The sequence below is a fragment of the Oncorhynchus keta genome, unplaced genomic scaffold, assembly GCF_023373465.1.
Source record: "Oncorhynchus keta strain PuntledgeMale-10-30-2019 unplaced genomic scaffold, Oket_V2 Un_scaffold_1379_pilon_pilon, whole genome shotgun sequence".
NCBI classification, from domain to species: Eukaryota; Metazoa; Chordata; class Actinopteri; order Salmoniformes; family Salmonidae; genus Oncorhynchus; species Oncorhynchus keta.
This window is the reverse complement of record NW_026290777.1, coordinates 45,999-63,571: the sequence shown is the minus strand read 5'-3', so window position 1 is coordinate 63,571 and position 17,573 is coordinate 45,999. Positions and strand designations below refer to the sequence as shown.

The 17,573-nt window shown below is 43.7% G+C and overlaps 1 protein-coding gene and 1 long non-coding RNA gene across 5 annotated transcripts; both read left to right on the top strand.

The window, feature by feature from the left end:
• Positions 1 to 2,694: 2,694 nt before the first annotated feature.
• On the top strand, positions 2,695 to 17,551 carry LOC118359387 (very-long-chain (3R)-3-hydroxyacyl-CoA dehydratase). Its single transcript, XM_052513700.1, has 11 exons — positions 2,695 to 3,248; positions 7,049 to 7,091; positions 7,969 to 8,042; positions 8,230 to 8,394; positions 8,724 to 8,772; positions 8,858 to 8,968; positions 10,302 to 10,429; positions 15,074 to 15,186; positions 16,462 to 16,568; positions 17,136 to 17,267; positions 17,454 to 17,551. Exons 1-11 carry the CDS (start codon positions 3,165 to 3,167, stop codon positions 17,528 to 17,530), a joined length of 1,083 nt encoding a protein of 360 aa, XP_052369660.1. The 5' UTR covers positions 2,695 to 3,164; the 3' UTR covers positions 17,531 to 17,551.
• LOC127927389 (uncharacterized) lies at positions 10,517 to 13,549 on the top strand. Of its 4 annotated transcripts, XR_008127270.1 has the most exons (5): positions 11,159 to 11,390; positions 11,469 to 11,626; positions 11,744 to 11,829; positions 12,271 to 13,278; positions 13,318 to 13,549. It is a non-coding gene; the product is annotated as an uncharacterized LOC127927389 (long non-coding RNA). The 4 variants fall into 4 exon arrangements; XR_008127271.1 differs by lacking the exons at positions 11,159 to 11,390; positions 11,744 to 11,829 and adding an exon at positions 10,986 to 11,152 and having other exon boundaries at positions 11,469 to 11,704; positions 11,947 to 13,278; XR_008127272.1 differs by lacking the exons at positions 11,159 to 11,390; positions 11,469 to 11,626; positions 11,744 to 11,829 and adding an exon at positions 10,517 to 10,842 and having other exon boundaries at positions 11,947 to 13,278.
• Positions 17,552 to 17,573: the final 22 nt, after the last annotated feature.

Sequence of the window (17,573 nt, the reverse complement as noted above, 5' to 3'; positions counted from 1 at the left end):
TGCATATTATTCATATTAGCTCTCTGTGTACATCCAAGGGCCAGCCATGCTGCCCTGTTCTGAGCCAATTGCAATTTTCCTAAGTCCCTCTTTGTGGCACCTGACCACACGACTGAACAGTAGTCCAGGTGACACAAAACTAGGGCCTGTTGGACCTGCCTTGTTGATAGTGTTGTTAAGAAGGTAGAAACTAGGGCCTGTAGGACCTGCCTTGTTGATACTGTTGTTAAGAAGGTAGAAACTAGGGCCTGTCGGACCTGCCTTGTTGATAGTGCTGTTAAGAAGGTAGAAACTAGGGCCTGTAGGACCTGCCTTGTTGATAGTGCTGTTAAGAAGGTAGAAACTAGGGCCTGTAGGACCTGCCTTGTTGATAGTGTTGTTAAGAAGGTAGAAACTAGGGCCTAGGACCTGCCTTGTTGATAGTGTTGTTAAGAAGGTAGAAACTAGGGCCTGTAGGACCTGCCTTGTTGATAGTGTTGTTAAGAAGGTAGAAACTAGGGCCTATAGGACCTGCCTTGTTGATAGTGTTGTTAAGAAGGTAGAAACTAGGGCCTGTAGGACCTGCCTTGTTGATAGTGTTGTTAAGAAGGTAGAAACTAGGGCCTGTAGGACCTGCCTTGTTGATAGTGTTGTTAAGAAGGTAGAAACTAGGGCCTATAGGACCTGCCTTGTTGATAGTGTTGTTAAGAAGGTAGAAACTAGGGCCTGTAGGACCTGCCTTGTTGATAGTGTTGTTAAGAAGGTAGAAACTAGGGCCTATAGGACCTGCCTTGTTGATAGTGTTGTTAAGAAGGTAGAAACTAGGGCCTGTAGGACCTGCCTTGTTGATAGTGTTGTTAAGAAGGTAGAACCTAGGGCCTGTAGGACCTGCCTTGTTGATAGTGTTGTTAAGAAGGTAGAAACTAGGGCCTGTAGGACCTGCCTTGTTGATAGTGTTGTTAAGAAGGTAGAAACTAGGGCCTGTAGGACCTGCCTTGTTGATAGTGTTGTTAAGAAGGTAGAAACTAGGGCCTGTAGGACCTGCCTTGTTGATAGTGTTGTTAAGAAGGTAGAAACTAGGGCCTATAGGACCTTCCTTGTTGATAGTGTTGTTTAGAAGGTAGAAACTAGGGACTGTAGGACCTGCCTTGTTGATAGTGCTGTTAAGAAGGTAGAAACTAGGGCCTGTAGGACCTTCCTTGTTGATAGTGTTGATAAGGCAGAGCAGCGCTTTATTATGGACAGACTTCTCCCCATCTTAGCTACTGTTGTAGCTACGTTCTGACCATGACAGTTTACAATCCAGGGTTCCTCCTAGCAGTTGTCACCTCAACTTGCTCAATTTCCACATTATTCATTACACAATTGAGTTGAGGTTTAGGATTTAGTGTTTGATTTGTCCCAAATACAATGCTTTTAGTTTCGACTTATTCCTTGGTAGGTATCTCTTTAACAACATTATAGCAGGGGGTGTAAAGCCATAGCACAGACGTTTTTTCCAGCAGTAGACTATGATCAATAATGTAAACAGCTGTACTGAAGTCTAACAAAACAGCCCCCACAATCATTTGATCATCAATTTCTCTCAGCCAATCATCAGTCATCTGTGTAAGTGCTGTGCTTGTTGAGTGTTCTTCCCTATAAGCTGAAAGTCTGTTGTCAATTTGTTTACTGTGAAATAGCATTGTTTCTGGTCAAACACCATTTTTTTCCAGAAGTTTACTAAGGGTTGGTAACAGGCTGATTGGTCAGCTATTTGAGCCAGTAAAGGGGGTTTACTATTCTCAGGTAGGGAATACATGTTTTATATTGTCTTATACAGTGGCACTCCCAAAATAGAACCATCACATGAAAGCATGAACAAATAGATGAATTATGAATTATATTGCAGTGTTTACAGTCCAGATATGAGGATTTTTTTTTTTTTTTGTGGCTGATGTCCGAACCTTATCTATGATTTACCTCTGTTTGTGCCTCTACAAACGTCCATAATTTGACATTCTGATATTCTTCAAGGTAAACTGAAGTTGATAAATTTATTGGGCAGGTAAAGGGGTTTGATAATTTAGCTCGGCCTCAATATGACCTGCTATTAGAAGTGTTGATTATCTAGGCCTATCTACATAACAGATTTTCGGGATAGAGCTAATTCAACCTAGCTTCCTTTTCTGCTGAAAACCGGATGTGGTAGCATTAACCTGTTACGTTAATGCTGAGATTACCTGATATTACAAGTGTAACGTCGTGACTATAAATCTGTAAATCATTATTTGCGTATGGAATTTCCCCGTCAGTTTCCATTAAATGGCACAATAACCCTCTTGACAATACAGCGATAGATTTGGTTTGATACAAGGTGCACATCGTCCTCCAGCGGTATAATGTGCAGGTCACAGAGAGCAACGGTTGACCTGTTTGAGTAACGCTGACTCATGAATCCAAATATATTATATAAAAATATGCAATATTATTTATTATATATATAAAAATATAGCATTTTTATATATATATAACAGTGGGTTATATATATATATATATATATATGGCATTTTTCTTCTTTCTCTAATAAATCAAAATAAATACAAATATATATATACATAACTATATATATAATAATTAATAGTTCATTTTAAAAAATTATTTTAAAAAATGAATCCAAATATAGCTAGCAGGAAATACATCCCAGTTAGATGCCTATCTACTTACCCCGGGCAACTCTAGAAGTTGGGAGACCAACAGAGGCACTTTGAGCGCTGCCACACTACCCGTGACCCCAACCAGCACACGAAATTTACCACACGAGTCTAACAAATCAAATGTCGGAGACGTTACGGGTGATTCCGCCTGCATGTTAGCTGGAAAACGATCACTACAAAAAAAAAAAAACAACTTCAACACGTTATTAGGAGCATGCTGATTGCCAAGAATACGCAAAATATCGCCAACTTTTAGCCTCTATAAACTTCGCATGATGCAGCTTCCGTAAACATTGACACCACGTGACCAACAGTGACTGGTGAACGAGCACGTATCGCAACGACCTTTCGTGAGCGTGCACGCTAGGTCCATAGAATATTCTGGCTCCTCGACGGCTTCCGCAAGAGAGACACATCGTCCGGCATGTTATTTTAGTTTTTTTTTTTTTTATGCTTTCGTGAATTGCGCTGATATTCTCAACAGGTGCGATGCAGCAGACGCTGACTCCTCACGTCTACTGGGCTCAGCGGCATGAGGACATCTACCTGCGAGTGGAGCTGATTGACGCGCAGGTGAGTAGAGATGACCTGTCACCCAGAGGCAATAAATACACCGCTCACAAACACTGTACTCCGAAGTTCACATTGGGTTGAGAATCGACCCTTAGCATGAGGATGTAGCCCTAATGTGACTGAGTAGGCTATCATTGCATTATAGAAAATCATTTTGATTTATTTAACTAGGCAAGTCAGTTAAGAACAAATTCTTATTTTCAATGACGGCCTAGGAACAGTGGGTTAACTGCCTGTTCAGGGGCAGAACGACAGATTTGTACCTTGTCAGCTCAGGGATTTGATCTTGCAACCTTTCGGTTACTAGTCCAACGCTCTAACCACTAGGCTACCTGCTGGTTACCGGCCCAACGCTCTAACCACTAGGCTACCTGCTGGTTACCGGCCCAACGCTCTAACCACTAGGCTACCTGCTGGTTACTAGTCCAACACTCTAACCACTAGGCTCCTGCTGGTTACTGACCCACGCTCTAACCACTAGGCTACCTGCTGGTTACTGACCCAACGCTCTAACCACTAGGCTACCTGCTGGTTACTGACCCAACGCTCTAACCACTAGGCTACCTGCTGGTCACTGACCCAACACTCTAACCACTAGGCTACCTGCTGGTTATGCTGGTTACTAGTCCAACGCTCTCTAACCACTAGGCTACCTGCTGGTTACTGGCCCAACCAAGGCTACCTGCTCTAACCACCACTAGGCTACCTGCTGGTTACTAGTCCAACGCTCTAACCACTAGGCTACCTGCTGGTTACTGGCTCTAACCACTAGGCTACCTGCTGGTTACTGGCCCAACGCTCTAACCACTAGGCTACCTGCTGGTTACTGGCCCAACGCTCTAACCACTAGGCTACCTGCTGGTTACTGCTGGTTACTAGTCCAACGCTCTAACCACTAGGCTACCTGCTGGTTACTGGGCCCAACGCTCTAACCACTAGGCTACCTGCTGGTTACTGGCCCAACGCTCTAACCACTAGGCTACCTGCTGGTTACTGGCCCAACGCTCTAACCACTAGGCTACCTGCTGGTTACTGGGCCCAATGCCCAACGCTCTAACCACTAGGCTACCTGCTGGTTACTGGCTCTAACCACTAGGCTACCTGCTGGTTACTGGCCCAACACTAACCACTAGGCTACCTGCTGGTTACTGGCCCAACACTAACCACTAAGCTACCTGCTGGTTACTGGCCCAACGCTCTAACCACTAGGCTACCTGCTGGTTACTGGCCCAACACTCTAACCACTAGGCTACCTGCTGTTTACTGGTCCAATGCTCTAACCACTAGGCTACCTGCTGGTTACTGGCCCAACACTCTAACCACTAGGCTACCTGCTGGTTACTAGCCCAACGCTCTAACCACTAGGCTACCTGCTGGTTACTGGCCCAACGCTCTAACCACTAGGCTACCTGCTGGTTACTAGTCCAACGCTCTAACCACTAGGCTACCTGCTGGTTACTGGCCCAACACTCTAACCACTAGTCTACCTGCTGGTTACTGGCCCAACGCTCTAACCACTAGGCTACCTGCTGTTTACTGGCCCAACGTTCTCACCACTAGGCTACCTGCTGGTTACTGGCCCAACACTCTAACCACTATGTTACCTGCTGGTCACTGGCCCAACGCTCTAACCACTAGGCTACCTGCTGGTTATTGGCCCAACGCTCTAACCACTAGGCTACCTGCTGGTTACTAGTCCAACGCTCTAACCACTAGGCTACCTGCTGGTTACTGGCCCAACGCTCTAACCACTAGGCTACCTGCTGGTTACTGGCCCAACGCTCTAACCACTAGGCTACCTGCTGGTTACTGGCCCAACGCTCTAACCACTAGGCTACCTGCTGGTTACTGACCCAACGCTCTAACCACTAGGCTACCTGCTGGTTACTGACCCAACGCTCTAACCACTAGGCCACCTGCTGGTTACTGACCCAACGCTCTAACCACTAGGCTACCTGCTGGTTACTGGCCCAACGCTCTCACCACTAGGCTACCTGCTGGTCACTGACCCAACGCTCTAACCACTAGGCTACCTGCTGGTCACTGGCCCAACGCTCTAACCACTAGGCTACCTGCTGGTCACTGACCCAACGCTCTAACCACTAGGCTACCTGCTGGTTACTGGCCCAACGCTCTAACCACTAGGCTACCTGCTGGTTACTGACCCAATGCTCTAACCACTAGGCTACCTGCTGGTTACTGACCCAACGCTCTAACCACTAGGCCACCTGCTGGTTACTGACCCAACGCTCTAACCACTAGGCCACCTGCTGGTCACTGACCCAACGCTCTAACCACTAGGCTACCTGCTGGTCACTGGCCCAACGCTCTAACCACTAGGCTACCTGCTGGTCACTGGCCCAACGCTCTAACCACTAGGCTACCTGCTGGTTACTGACCCAACGCTCTAACCACTAGGCTACCTGCTGGTTACTGGCCCAACGCTCTCACCACTAGGCTACCTGCTGGTCACTGACCCAACGCTCTAACCACTAGGCTACCTGCTGGTCACTGGCCCAACGCTCTAACCACTAGGCTACCTGCTGGTTACTGACCCAACGCTCTAACCACTAGGCTACCTGCTGGTTACTGACCCAACGCTCTAACCACTAGGCTACCTGCTGGTTACTGACCCAACGCTCTAACCACTAGGCTACCTGCTGGTTACTGGCCCAACGCTCTAACCACTAGGCTACCTGCTGGTTACTGACCCAACGCTCTAACCACTAGGCTACCCTACCGCCCCAGAATATAATATAAATACAATTGTATGCTTGTGTTTCTGAGAATGATGTATCCATAATAACTGAGTCACTGTGATGTGTCCATAATAACTGAGTCACTGTGATGTGTCCATAATAACTGAGTCACTGTGATGTGTCCATAATAACTGAGTCACTGTGATGTGTCCATAATAACTTCTTCAGAGTGGCTAGCGGGCTTCTTCAGAGGTGGCTAGCGGGCCTGTTCAGAGGTGGTAAATAACATCAGTGTGGTCTACATGTTAAGTGCATGGAGATGGTGTTTGAAGATAGTGTTTTGACACAGCGAGACTTCCTCTTCACAGATAGACTAGGGGCTGATAACGAGTCCTGACTGCTTTCATTTGCATCGACAACACAAACCAGTTGTCTGTATCCTCTTTGGTAGAGTCTAAAGAGGAGCAACTTTAACTCATGATGTAGTCTGTATCCTCGTTGGTAGAGTCTAAAGAGGAGCAACTTTAACTCATGATGTAGTCTGTATCCTCATTGGTAGAGTCTAAAGAGGAGCAACTTTAACTCATGATGTAGTCTGTATCCTCGTTGGTAGAGTCTAAAGAGGAGCAACTTTAACTCATGATGTAGTCTGTATCCTCGTTGGTAGAGTCTAAAGAGGAGCAACTTTAACTCATGATGTAGTCTGTATCCTCATTGGTAGAGTCTAAAGAGGAGCAACTTTAACTCATGATGTAGTCTGTATCCTCATTGGTAGAGTCTAAAGAGGAGCAACTTTAACTCATGATGTAGTCTGTATCCTCGTTGGTAGAGTCTAAAGAGGAGCAACTTTAACTCATGATGTAGTCTGTATCCTCGTTGGTAGAGTCTAAAGAGGAGCAACTTTAACTCATGATGTAGTCTGTATCCTCTTTGGTAGAGTCTAAAGAGGAGCAACTTTAACTCATGATGTAGTCTGTATCCTCATTGGTAGAGTCTAAAGAGGAGCAACTTTAACTCATGATGTAGTCTGTATCCTCTTTGGTAGAGTCTAAAGAGGAGCAACTCATAATGTAGTCTGTACTGTCTTCTCTTCTCTTGCAGAATATTGACATCAGCGTGCATGATAATGTCCTCCAATTCAGGGGTACGTATTCTTTATTACAGTATTATCAACTAGAAGACACCTACCATGAGAGCATGGTTTTGAAGACTCATTCACCTACCATTAGAGCATGGCTTTGAAGACTCATTCACCTACCATTAGAGCATGGCTTTGAAGAATCATTCACCTACCTACCATGAGAGCATGGCTTTGAAGACTCATTCACCTACCTACCATGAGAGCATGGCTTTGAAGACTCATTCACCTACCTACCATGAGAGCATGGCTTTGAAGACTCATTCACCTACCTACCATTAGAGCATGGCTTTGAAGACTCATTCACCTACCATGAGAGCATGGCTTTGAAGACTCATTCACCTACCTACCATTAGAGCATGGCTTTGAAGACTCATTCACCTACCATGAGAGCATGGCTTTGAAGACTCATTCACCTACCATTAGAGCATGGCTTTGAAGAATCATTCACCTACCTACCATTAGAGCATGGCTTTGAAGACTCATTCACCTACCTACCATTAGAGCATGGCTTTGAAGACTCATTCACCTACCATTAGAGCATGGCTTTGAAGACTCATTCACCTACCTACCATTAGAGCATGGCTTTGAAGACTCATTCACCTACCATTAGAGCATGGCTTTGAAGACTCATTCACCTACCTACCATTAGAGCATGGCTTTGAAGACTCATTCACCTACCATGAGAGCATGGCTTTGAAGACTCATTCACCTACCATTAGAGCATGGCTTTGAAGAATCATTCACCTACCTACCATTAGAGCATGGCTTTGAAGACTCATTCACCTACCTACCATTAGAGCATGGCTTTGAAGACTCATTCACCTACCATTAGAGCATGGCTTTGAAGAAACAAATGATCATTTTGTTTCTTTGTTTCCAGCCCAGGGCCATGGAGCAAGAGGACAGAATGATTATGAGTTTAGTCTGCCGTTTCTTAATGCTGTGAAGACAGAGGTACTGTTTACTAGATGGAATATTCTGAATAATAATATACTGTTAACTAGACTATTCTGAATAATAGACTGTTTTTACTAGAGTGTGTGTGTGTGTGTGTGTGTGTGTGTGTGTGTGTGTGTGTGTGTGTGTGTGTGTGTGTGTGTGGTTGGTTATTCTAATCTAATAGATATCATGTGTTCTCCAGGTGAGCCACAGGTCGACACAACGCCAGGTTAACATCACAGTGCGTAAGCAGCTGAGTGGCTGGTGGGACAGACTCACCCTACAGGAGAAGAAACCTCTGTTCCTGGCTCCTGACTTCGACCGCTGGATGGACGAGTCTGACGCTGAGATGGAGCTACGGGAGAAGGTAAAGTCCTGTAATGCTAATTCAGGATGTCAGGATACATTTGGTGTTACAGCAGATAAGGCTCATTAATGAGAGTGTCTGTGTGTCTGCCTGCCTGTCTGCCTGTGTCTGCCTGCCTGTCTGTCTGTTTGTGTGTCTGCCTGTCTGCCTGCCTGTCTGCCTGCCTGTCTGCCTGCCTGTCTGTCTCTGCGGTGAGGGAAGAGCATCATTAGCACATTGTGACAGTGACTACTTCACATTTATATGCTATAATTGATTCATAACAATATAATAATATAGAACACTTACTGTATATATATTCGTTGCGTTCGTCTGTTGTAACTTTCCAGGAGGAGAAAAAGAATCGACTGAACATGGAGTCAAGGCTGTCGGAGGACTGTGAGTATAACACACTGTATTTTTATGTGTAAGAAATACAGGCAGAGAATGTGACATGTGACCTATATTGTGAATTTCTTCCCAGCATACATCACTCTGAAGAAAGCTTTTCTGTTCACCTACAACCTGGTTCAGTTCTTGGGCTTCTCCTGGATCTTCGTCAACATGACCATCCGGCTCTTTATACTGGGACAAGGTGAATCACTTCAGTTAGACATGACCATATGACTCTTTATACTGGGACAAGGTGAATCACTTCAGTTAGACATGACAAGGTGAATCACTTCAGTTAGACATGACCATATGACTCTTTATACTGGGACAAGGTGAATCACTTCAGTTAGACATGACAAGGTGAATCACTTCAGTTAGACATGACCATATGACTCTTTATACTGGGACAAGGTGAATCACTTCAGTTAGAAATGACCATCCGACTCTTTATACTGGGACAAGGTGAATCACTTCAGTTAGACATGACAAGGTGAATCACTTCCGTTAGACATGACAAGGTGAATCACTTCCGTTAGACATGACAAGGTGAATCACTTCAGTTAGACATGACAAGGTGAATCACTTCAGTGAGACATGACAAGGTGAATCACTTCAGTTAGACATGACAAGGTGAATCACTTCAGTTAGACATGACAAGGTGAATCACTTCAGTTAGACATGACAAGGTGAATCACTTCAGTTAGACATGACCATATGACTCTTTATACTGGGACAAGGTGAATCACTTCAGTTAGACATGACAAGGTGAATCACTTCAGTTAGACATGACCATATGACTCTTTATACTGGGACAAGGTGAATCACTTCAGTTAGACATGACAAGGTGAATCACTTCAGTTAGACATGACAAGGTGAATCACTTCAGTTAGACATGACAAGGTGAATCACTTCAGTTAGACATGACAAGGTGAATCACTTCAGTTAGAAATGACCATCCGACTCTTTATACTGGGACAAGGTGAATCACTTCAGTTAGAAATGACCATCCGACTCTTTATACTGGGACAAGGTGAATCACTTCAGTTAGACATGACAAGGTGAATCACTTCCGTTAGACATGACAAGGTGAATCACTTCAGTTAGACATGACAAGGTGAATCACTTCAGTTAGACATGACAAGGTGAATCACTTCAGTGAGACATGACAAGGTGAATCACTTCAGTGAGACATGACAAGGTGAATCACTTCAGTTAGACATGACAAGGTGAATCACTTCAGTTAGACATGACAAGGTGAATCACTTCAGTGAGACATGACAAGGTGAATCACTTCAGTTAGACATGACAAGGTGAATCACTTCAGTTAGACATGACCATATGACTCTTTATACTGGGACAAGGTGAATCACTTCAGTTAGACATGACAAGGTGAATCACTTCAGTTAGACATGAGCTTGTTTGAGCCAGTCTGGCTGAGTTTGCATTTGTTCAGAAAACAGTGTAAATGGTCAACTCTGGCAGTGAAGGACATGGCATGACCATATATTTTCAACTGTCCCCCCCCCCCCTTTCAGATTCTCTCTATGACACATTCTACACCATCTCCGACGTGATGTTTTTCTGCCAAATATTAGCCAGTGTAGAAGTCCTCAATGCTATGTTTGGAGTGGTCAAGGCTGCGGTGGTTCCTGCCTTTATACAGGTATGGTACTGTCTTTGTTTTCAGGTACTCTACTTTCAATCTGAGCATTCGCTGTTGGCACAAACGCCACTTCAACACGGACAGCATCAGGGAACACAGGGGTAGTTTACTGTGGTCGTTTATCACTTTACAACACAGGTAGTTTACTGTGGTCGTTTATCATACTCTACAACACGGGTAGTTTACTGTGGTCGTTTATCAGACTCTACAACACAGGGGTAGTTTACTGTGGTCGTTTATCATACTCTACAACACAGGTAGTTTACTGTGGTCGTTTATCATACTCTACAACACAGGTAGTTTACTGTGGTCGTTTATCATACTCTACAACACGGGTAGTTTACTGTGGTCGTTCATCATACTCTACAACACAGGTAGTTTACTGTGGTCGTTCATCATACTCTACAACACAGGTAGTTTACTGTGGTCGTTTATCATACTTTACAACACAGGTAGTTTACTGTGGTCGTTTATCATACTTTACAACACAGGTAGTTTACTGTGGTCGTTCATCACACTCTACAACACGGGTAGTTTACTGTGGTCGTTCATCATACTCTACAACACAGGTAGTTTACTGTGGTCGTTCATCACTTTACAACACAGGTAGTTTACTGTGGTCGTTTATCATACTCTACAACACGGGTAGTTTACTGTGGTCGTTCATCATACTCTACAACACGGGTAGTTTACTGTGGTCGTTTATCATACTCTACAACACGGGTAGTTTACTGTGGTTGTTTATCATACTCTACAACACAGGGGTAGTTTACTGTGGTCGTTTATCATACTCTACAACACGGGTAGTTTACTGTGGTCGTTTATCATACTCTACAACACGGGTAGTTTACTGTGGTCGTTTATCATACTCTACAACACAGGGGTAGTTTACTGTGGTCGTTTATCATACTCTACAACACGGGTAGTTTACTGTGGTCGTTTATCATACTCTACAACACGGGTAGTTTACTGTGGTCGTTCATCATACTCTACAACACAGGTAGTTTACTGTGGTCGTTCATCATACTCTACAACACAGGTAGTTTACTGTGGTCGTTTATCATACTCTACAACACGGGTAGTTTACTGTGGTCGTTTATCATACTCTACAACACAGGTAGTTTACTGTGGTCGTTCATCATACTCTACAACACGGGTAGTTTACTGTGGTCGTTTATCATACTCTACAACACAGGGGTAGTTTACTGTGGTCGTTCATCATACTCTACAACACAGGTAGTTTACTGTGGTCGTTCATCATACTCTACAACACAGGTAGTTTACTGTGGTCGTTTATCATACTCTACAACACAGGTAGTTTACTGTGGTCGTTTATCAATCATACTCTACAACACAGGTAGTTTACTGTGGTCGTTTATCAATCATACTCTACAACACAGGTAGTTTACTGTGGTCGTTCATCATACTCTACAACACGGGTAGTTTACTGTGGTCGTTTATCATACTCTACAACACGGGTAGTTTACTGTGGTCGTTCATCAGACTCTACAACACAGGGGTAGTTTACTGTGGTCGTTTATCACTCTACAACACAGGTAGTTTACTGTGGTCGTTTATCATACTCTACAACACAGGTAGTTTACTGTGGTCGTTCATCATACTCTACAACACAGGGGTAGTTTACTGTCATCGTTTATCATACTCTACAACACAGGGGTAGTTTACTGTGGTCGTTTATCATACTCTACAACACGGGTAGTTTACTGTGGTCGTTTATCAATCATACTCTACAACACAGGTAGTTTACTGTGGTCGTTTATCATACTCTACAACACAGGTAGTTTACTGTGGTCGTTTATCAATCATACTCTACAACACAGGTAGTTTACTGTGGTCGTTTATCATACTCTACAACACAGGTAGTTTACTGTGGTCGTTTATCAATCATACTCTACAACACAGGTAGTTTACTGTGGTCGTTTATCATACTCTACAACACGGGTAGTTTACTGTGGTCGTTATCATACTCTACAACACGGGTAGTTTACTGTGATCGTTTATCACTCTACAACACAGGTAGTTTACTGTGGTCGTTTATCATACTCTACAACACAGGTAGTTTACTGTGGTCGTTCATCATACTCTACAACACAGGTAGTTTACTGTGGTCGTTCATCATACTCTACAACACAGGGGTAGTTTACTGTGGTCGTTTATCAATCATACTCTACAACACAGGTAGTTTACTGTGGTCGTTTATCATACTCTACAACACAGGGGTAGTTTACTGTGGTCGTTCATCATACTCTACAACACAGGGGTAGTTTACTGTCATCGTTTATCATACTCTACAACACAGGGGTAGTTTACTGTGGTCGTTTATCATACTCTACAACACGGGTAGTTTACTGTGGTCGTTTATCAATCATACTCTACAACACAGGTAGTTTACTGTGGTCGTTTATCATACTCTACAACACAGGTAGTTTACTGTGGTCGTTTATCAATCATACTCTACAACACAGGTAGTTTACTGTGGTCGTTTATCATACTCTACAACACAGGTAGTTTACTGTGGTCGTTTATCATACTCTACAACACAGGTAGTTTACTGTGGTCGTTTATCAATCATACTCTACAACACAGGTAGTTTACTGTGGTCGTTTATCATACTCTACAACACAGGTAGTTTACTGTGGTCGTTTATCATACTCTACAACACAGGTAGTTTACTGTGGTCGTTTATCATACTCTACAACACAGGTAGTTTACTGTGGTCGTTTATCATACTCTACAACACAGGGGTAGTTTACTGTGGTCGTTTATCATACTCTACAACACAGGGGTAGTTTACTGTGGTCGTTTATCAATCATACTCTACAACACAGGTAGTTTACTGTGGTCGTTTATCATACTCTACAACACAGGTAGTTTACTGTGGTCGTTTATCAATCATACTCTACAACACAGGTAGTTTACTGTGGTCGTTTATCATACTCTACAACACAGGTAGTTTACTGTGGTCGTTTATCATACTCTACAACACGGGTAGTTTACTGTGGTCGTTTATCATACTCTACAACACGGGTAGTTTACTGTGGTCGTTCATCATACTCTACAACACAGGTAGTTTACTGTGGTCGTTCATCATACTCTACAACACAGGGGTAGTTTACTGTGGTCGTTTATCATACTCTACAACACGGGTAGTTTACTGTGGTCGTTCATCAGACTCTACAACACGGGTAGTTTACTGTGGTCGTTATCATACTCTACAACACGGGTAGTTTACTGTGATCGTTTATCACTCTACAACACAGGTAGTTTACTGTGGTCGTTTATCATACTCTACAACACAGGTAGTTTACTGTGGTCGTTCATCATACTCTACAACACAGGTAGTTTACTGTGGTCGTTCATCATACTCTACAACACAGGGGTAGTTTACTGTGGTCGTTTATCATACTCTACAACACGGGTAGTTTACTGTGGTCGTTCATCAGACTCTACAACACAGGTAGTTTACTGTGGTCGTTCATCATACTCTACAACACGGGTAGTTATCATACTCTACAACACAGGTAGTTTACTGTGGTCGTTCATCACTCTACAACACGGGTAGTTTACTGTGGTCGTTTATCATACTCTACAACACAGGTAGTTTACTGTGGTCGTTCATCACTCTACAACACGGGTAGTTTACTGTGGTCGTTTATCATACTCTACAACACAGGTAGTTTACTGTGGTGGTTCATCACTCTACAACACGGGTAGTTTACTGTGGTCGTTTATCATACTCTACAACACAGGTAGTTTACTGTGGTCGTTCATCACTCTACAACACAGGGTAGTTTACTGTGGTCGTTCATCACTCTACAACACAGGTAGTTTACTGTGGTCGTTTATCATACTCTACAACACAGGTAGTTTACTGTGGTCGTTCATCACTCTACAACACGGGTAGTTTACTGTGGTCGTTTATCATACTCTACAACACAGGTAGTTTACTGTGGTCGTTCATCACTCTACAACACGGGTAGTTTACTGTGGTCGTTTATCATACTCTACAACACAGGGGTAGTTTACTGTGGTCGTTTATCATACTCTACAACACGGGTAGTTTACTGTGGTCGTTTATCATACTCTACAACACAGGTAGTTTACTGTGGTCGTTCATCACTCTACAACACGGGTAGTTTACTGTGGTCGTTTATCATACTCTACAACACAGGTAGTTTACTGTGGTCGTTTATCATACTCTACAACACAGGTAGTTTACTGTGGTCGTTTATCACTCTACAACACGGGTAGTTTACTGTGGTCGTTTATCATACTCTACAACACAGGTAGTTTACTGTGGTCGTTCATCACTCTACAACACGGGTAGTTTACTGTGGTCGTTCATCACTCTACAACACAGGTAGTTTACTGTGGTCGTTTATCACTCTACAACACAGGTAGTTTACTTGTTATTAGGTGTTAACAACGGTTTTAATGATTTTTCTAACGTTCTACGTGGAGTCAGTCACCAGTCTCTCTGGTGTTTGTGACTCTGTACTGTGGAGTTGACATCTTTCTATCAGTCTCTCTGGTGTTTGTGACTCTGTGTACTGTGGAGTTGACATCTTTCTGTCAGTCTCTCTGGTGTTTGTGACTCTGTACTGTGGTGCTCTTCATCTCCAGGTGATTGGTAGGAACTTCATCCTCTTCATCATCCTCGGCAGCCTGCAGGAGATGCACAACAAACCAGTGGTCTTCTTTGTCTTCTACCTCTGGAGCGCTATAGAGATCTTTAGGTGGGTATAGAGATCTTTAGGTGGGTATAGAGATCTTTAGGTGGGTATAGAGATCTTTAGGTGGGTATAGAGATGTTTAGGTGGGTATAGAGATCTTTAGGTGGGTATAGAGATCTTTAGGTGGGTATAGAGATCTTTAGGTGGGTATAGAGATCTTTAGGTGGGTATAGAGATCTTTAGGTGGGTATAGAGATCTTTAGGTGGGTATAGAGATGTTTAGGTGGTATATACTGTCTTCTACCTCTGGAGCGCTATAGAGATGTTTAGGTGGGTATAGAGATGTTTAGGTGGGTATAGAGATGTTTAGGTGGGTATAGAGATGTTTAGGTGGGTATAGAGATGTTTAGGTGGGTATAGAGATGTTTAGGTGGGTATAGAGATGTTTAGGTGGGTATAGAGATGTTTAGGTGGGTATAGAGATGTTTAGGTGGTATAGAGATGTTTAGGTGGGTATAGAGATGTTTAGGTGGGTATAGAGATGTTTAGGTGGGTATAGAGATGTTTAGGTGGGTATAGAGATGTTTAGGTGGGTATAGAGATGTTTAGGTGGGTATAGAGATGTTTAGGTGGGTATAGAGATGTTTAGGTGGTATATACTGTCTTCTACCTCTGGAGCGCTATAGAGATCTTTAGGTGGTATATACGGTCTTCTACCTCTGGAGTGGTTTTAGAGATGTTTAGGTGGGTATAGAGATGTTTAGGTGGTATATACTGTCTTCTACCTCTGGGGTGGTTTTAGAGATGTTTAGGTGGTATATATTGTCTTCTACCTCTGGAGCGCTATAGAGATCTTTAGGTGGGTATAGAGATCTTTAGGTGGGTATAGAGATGTTTAGGTGGGTATAGAGATGTTTAGGTGGGTATAGAGATGTTTAGGTGGTATAGAGATCTTTAGGTGGGTATAGAGATGTTTAGGTGGTATAGAGATGTTTAGGTGGTATATACTGTCTTCTACCTCTGGAGTGCTATAGAGATGTTTAGGTGGGATTATAAGCCTACTGTACATAAAGGGGTCATTCATGCTCTCTGTGTGTGTGTTGTATGGCTGTGGAAGCAAAATGGCCGATCGTCAAGAACCTTCCTCAGCCATGCGTAAGATTCAATGGTAGAGTTATCTGTCCAGTTTCCTCTGTAGATGTTACCCTCTTTTATTCCACAACACTGACACAGATCTCTGTGTGTAGCTCATGAATAACAGCAAAGAAAATGTATGCTTTACTTCTTGTTTTCAGGATGCCATTTTTCCCCCCAATGAAAATCCATTCCTCCCCCCAGGTATCCATTCTACATGCTGGGTTGTATCGACACAGAGTGGAAGACGATCACCTGGCTGAGGTACACCGTCTGGATACCCCTGTATCCTCTGGGGGTGCTGGCTGAAGGTGAGTTTACGGGTACACCTTTGGGATAGTCCTGTACCCTCTGGGTGTGCGTTAGTTTACAGGGACACCGTCAGATAGTTCTGTACCCTCTAGGGGTGCGTTAGTTTACAGGGACACCGTTGGGATAGTCCTGTACCCTCTGGGGGTGCGTTAGTTTACAGGGACACCGTCAGATAGTCCTGTACCCTCTGGGGGTGCGTTAGTTTATAGGGACACCGTCAGATAGTCCTGTACCCTCTGGGGGTGCGTTAGTTTATAGGGACACCGTCAGATAGTCCTGTACCCTCTGGGGGTGCGTTAGTTTATAGGGACACCGTTGGGATAGTCCTGTACCCTCTGGGGGTGCGTTAGTTTATAGGGACACCGTTGGGATAGTCCTGTACCCTCTGGGGGTGCTGGCTGAAGGTGAGTTAGTTTACGGGTGTACAGTAATACTAAGAGGCAATGGGAAGCCTGAAGAATGGACAGAATACCTGGGTAACATATTACTCAACAGTTCCCTCTCCCCCCCTACCTCTCCAGTGGTCCAGTCCATTTACTCAGCAGTTCTCTTTCCCCCCTCTCCAGCGGTTGCAGTGGTCCAGTCCATCTCAGTGTTTGACCAGAGCAGACTGTTCAGTATCCCTCTACCTGAGGCCCTGGGCTCCTCTGCCAGCTTCTCCTGTGTCCTCTATATCTACCTACCTCTCATGGTCATCGGTGAGTTGTGAAAAAATGGATCAATATACATACTGTCCACCTTTGCAGTTATAGGGTAATTACTCTTTGTGACAATATTGAGGTGTCCATCTTTAAAGGCTGTGTACATGTAACATCGGCCACACCCTCATATATAAAGAGTTCATCAACTTATGACTTAACAATATTCGTCTGTTGTGTTTGCAGGGCTTCTCATCAATTTCCGCCACCTGTACAAACAGAGGCGGAAGAGGTTCCGGACCAAGAAGAGGAAGTCTAACTGACTTTTTTTTTTTATATTTGACCTCCAACAACCTCTGCTTCCCA

Coding starts and splice junctions, on each gene's coding strand:
- LOC118359387 (XM_052513700.1), top strand. CDS start 3,165: ATGCAGCAGACGCTGACTCCTCACGTCTACTGGGCTCAGCGGCATGAG. Junction 10,430..15,073: donor TGGTTCCTGCCTTTATACAG/GTATGGTACTGT, acceptor CTTCATCTCCAG/GTGATTGGTAGGAACTTCAT. Junction 15,187..16,461: donor AGCGCTATAGAGATCTTTAG/GTGGGTATAGAG, acceptor TCCTCCCCCCAG/GTATCCATTCTACATGCTGG.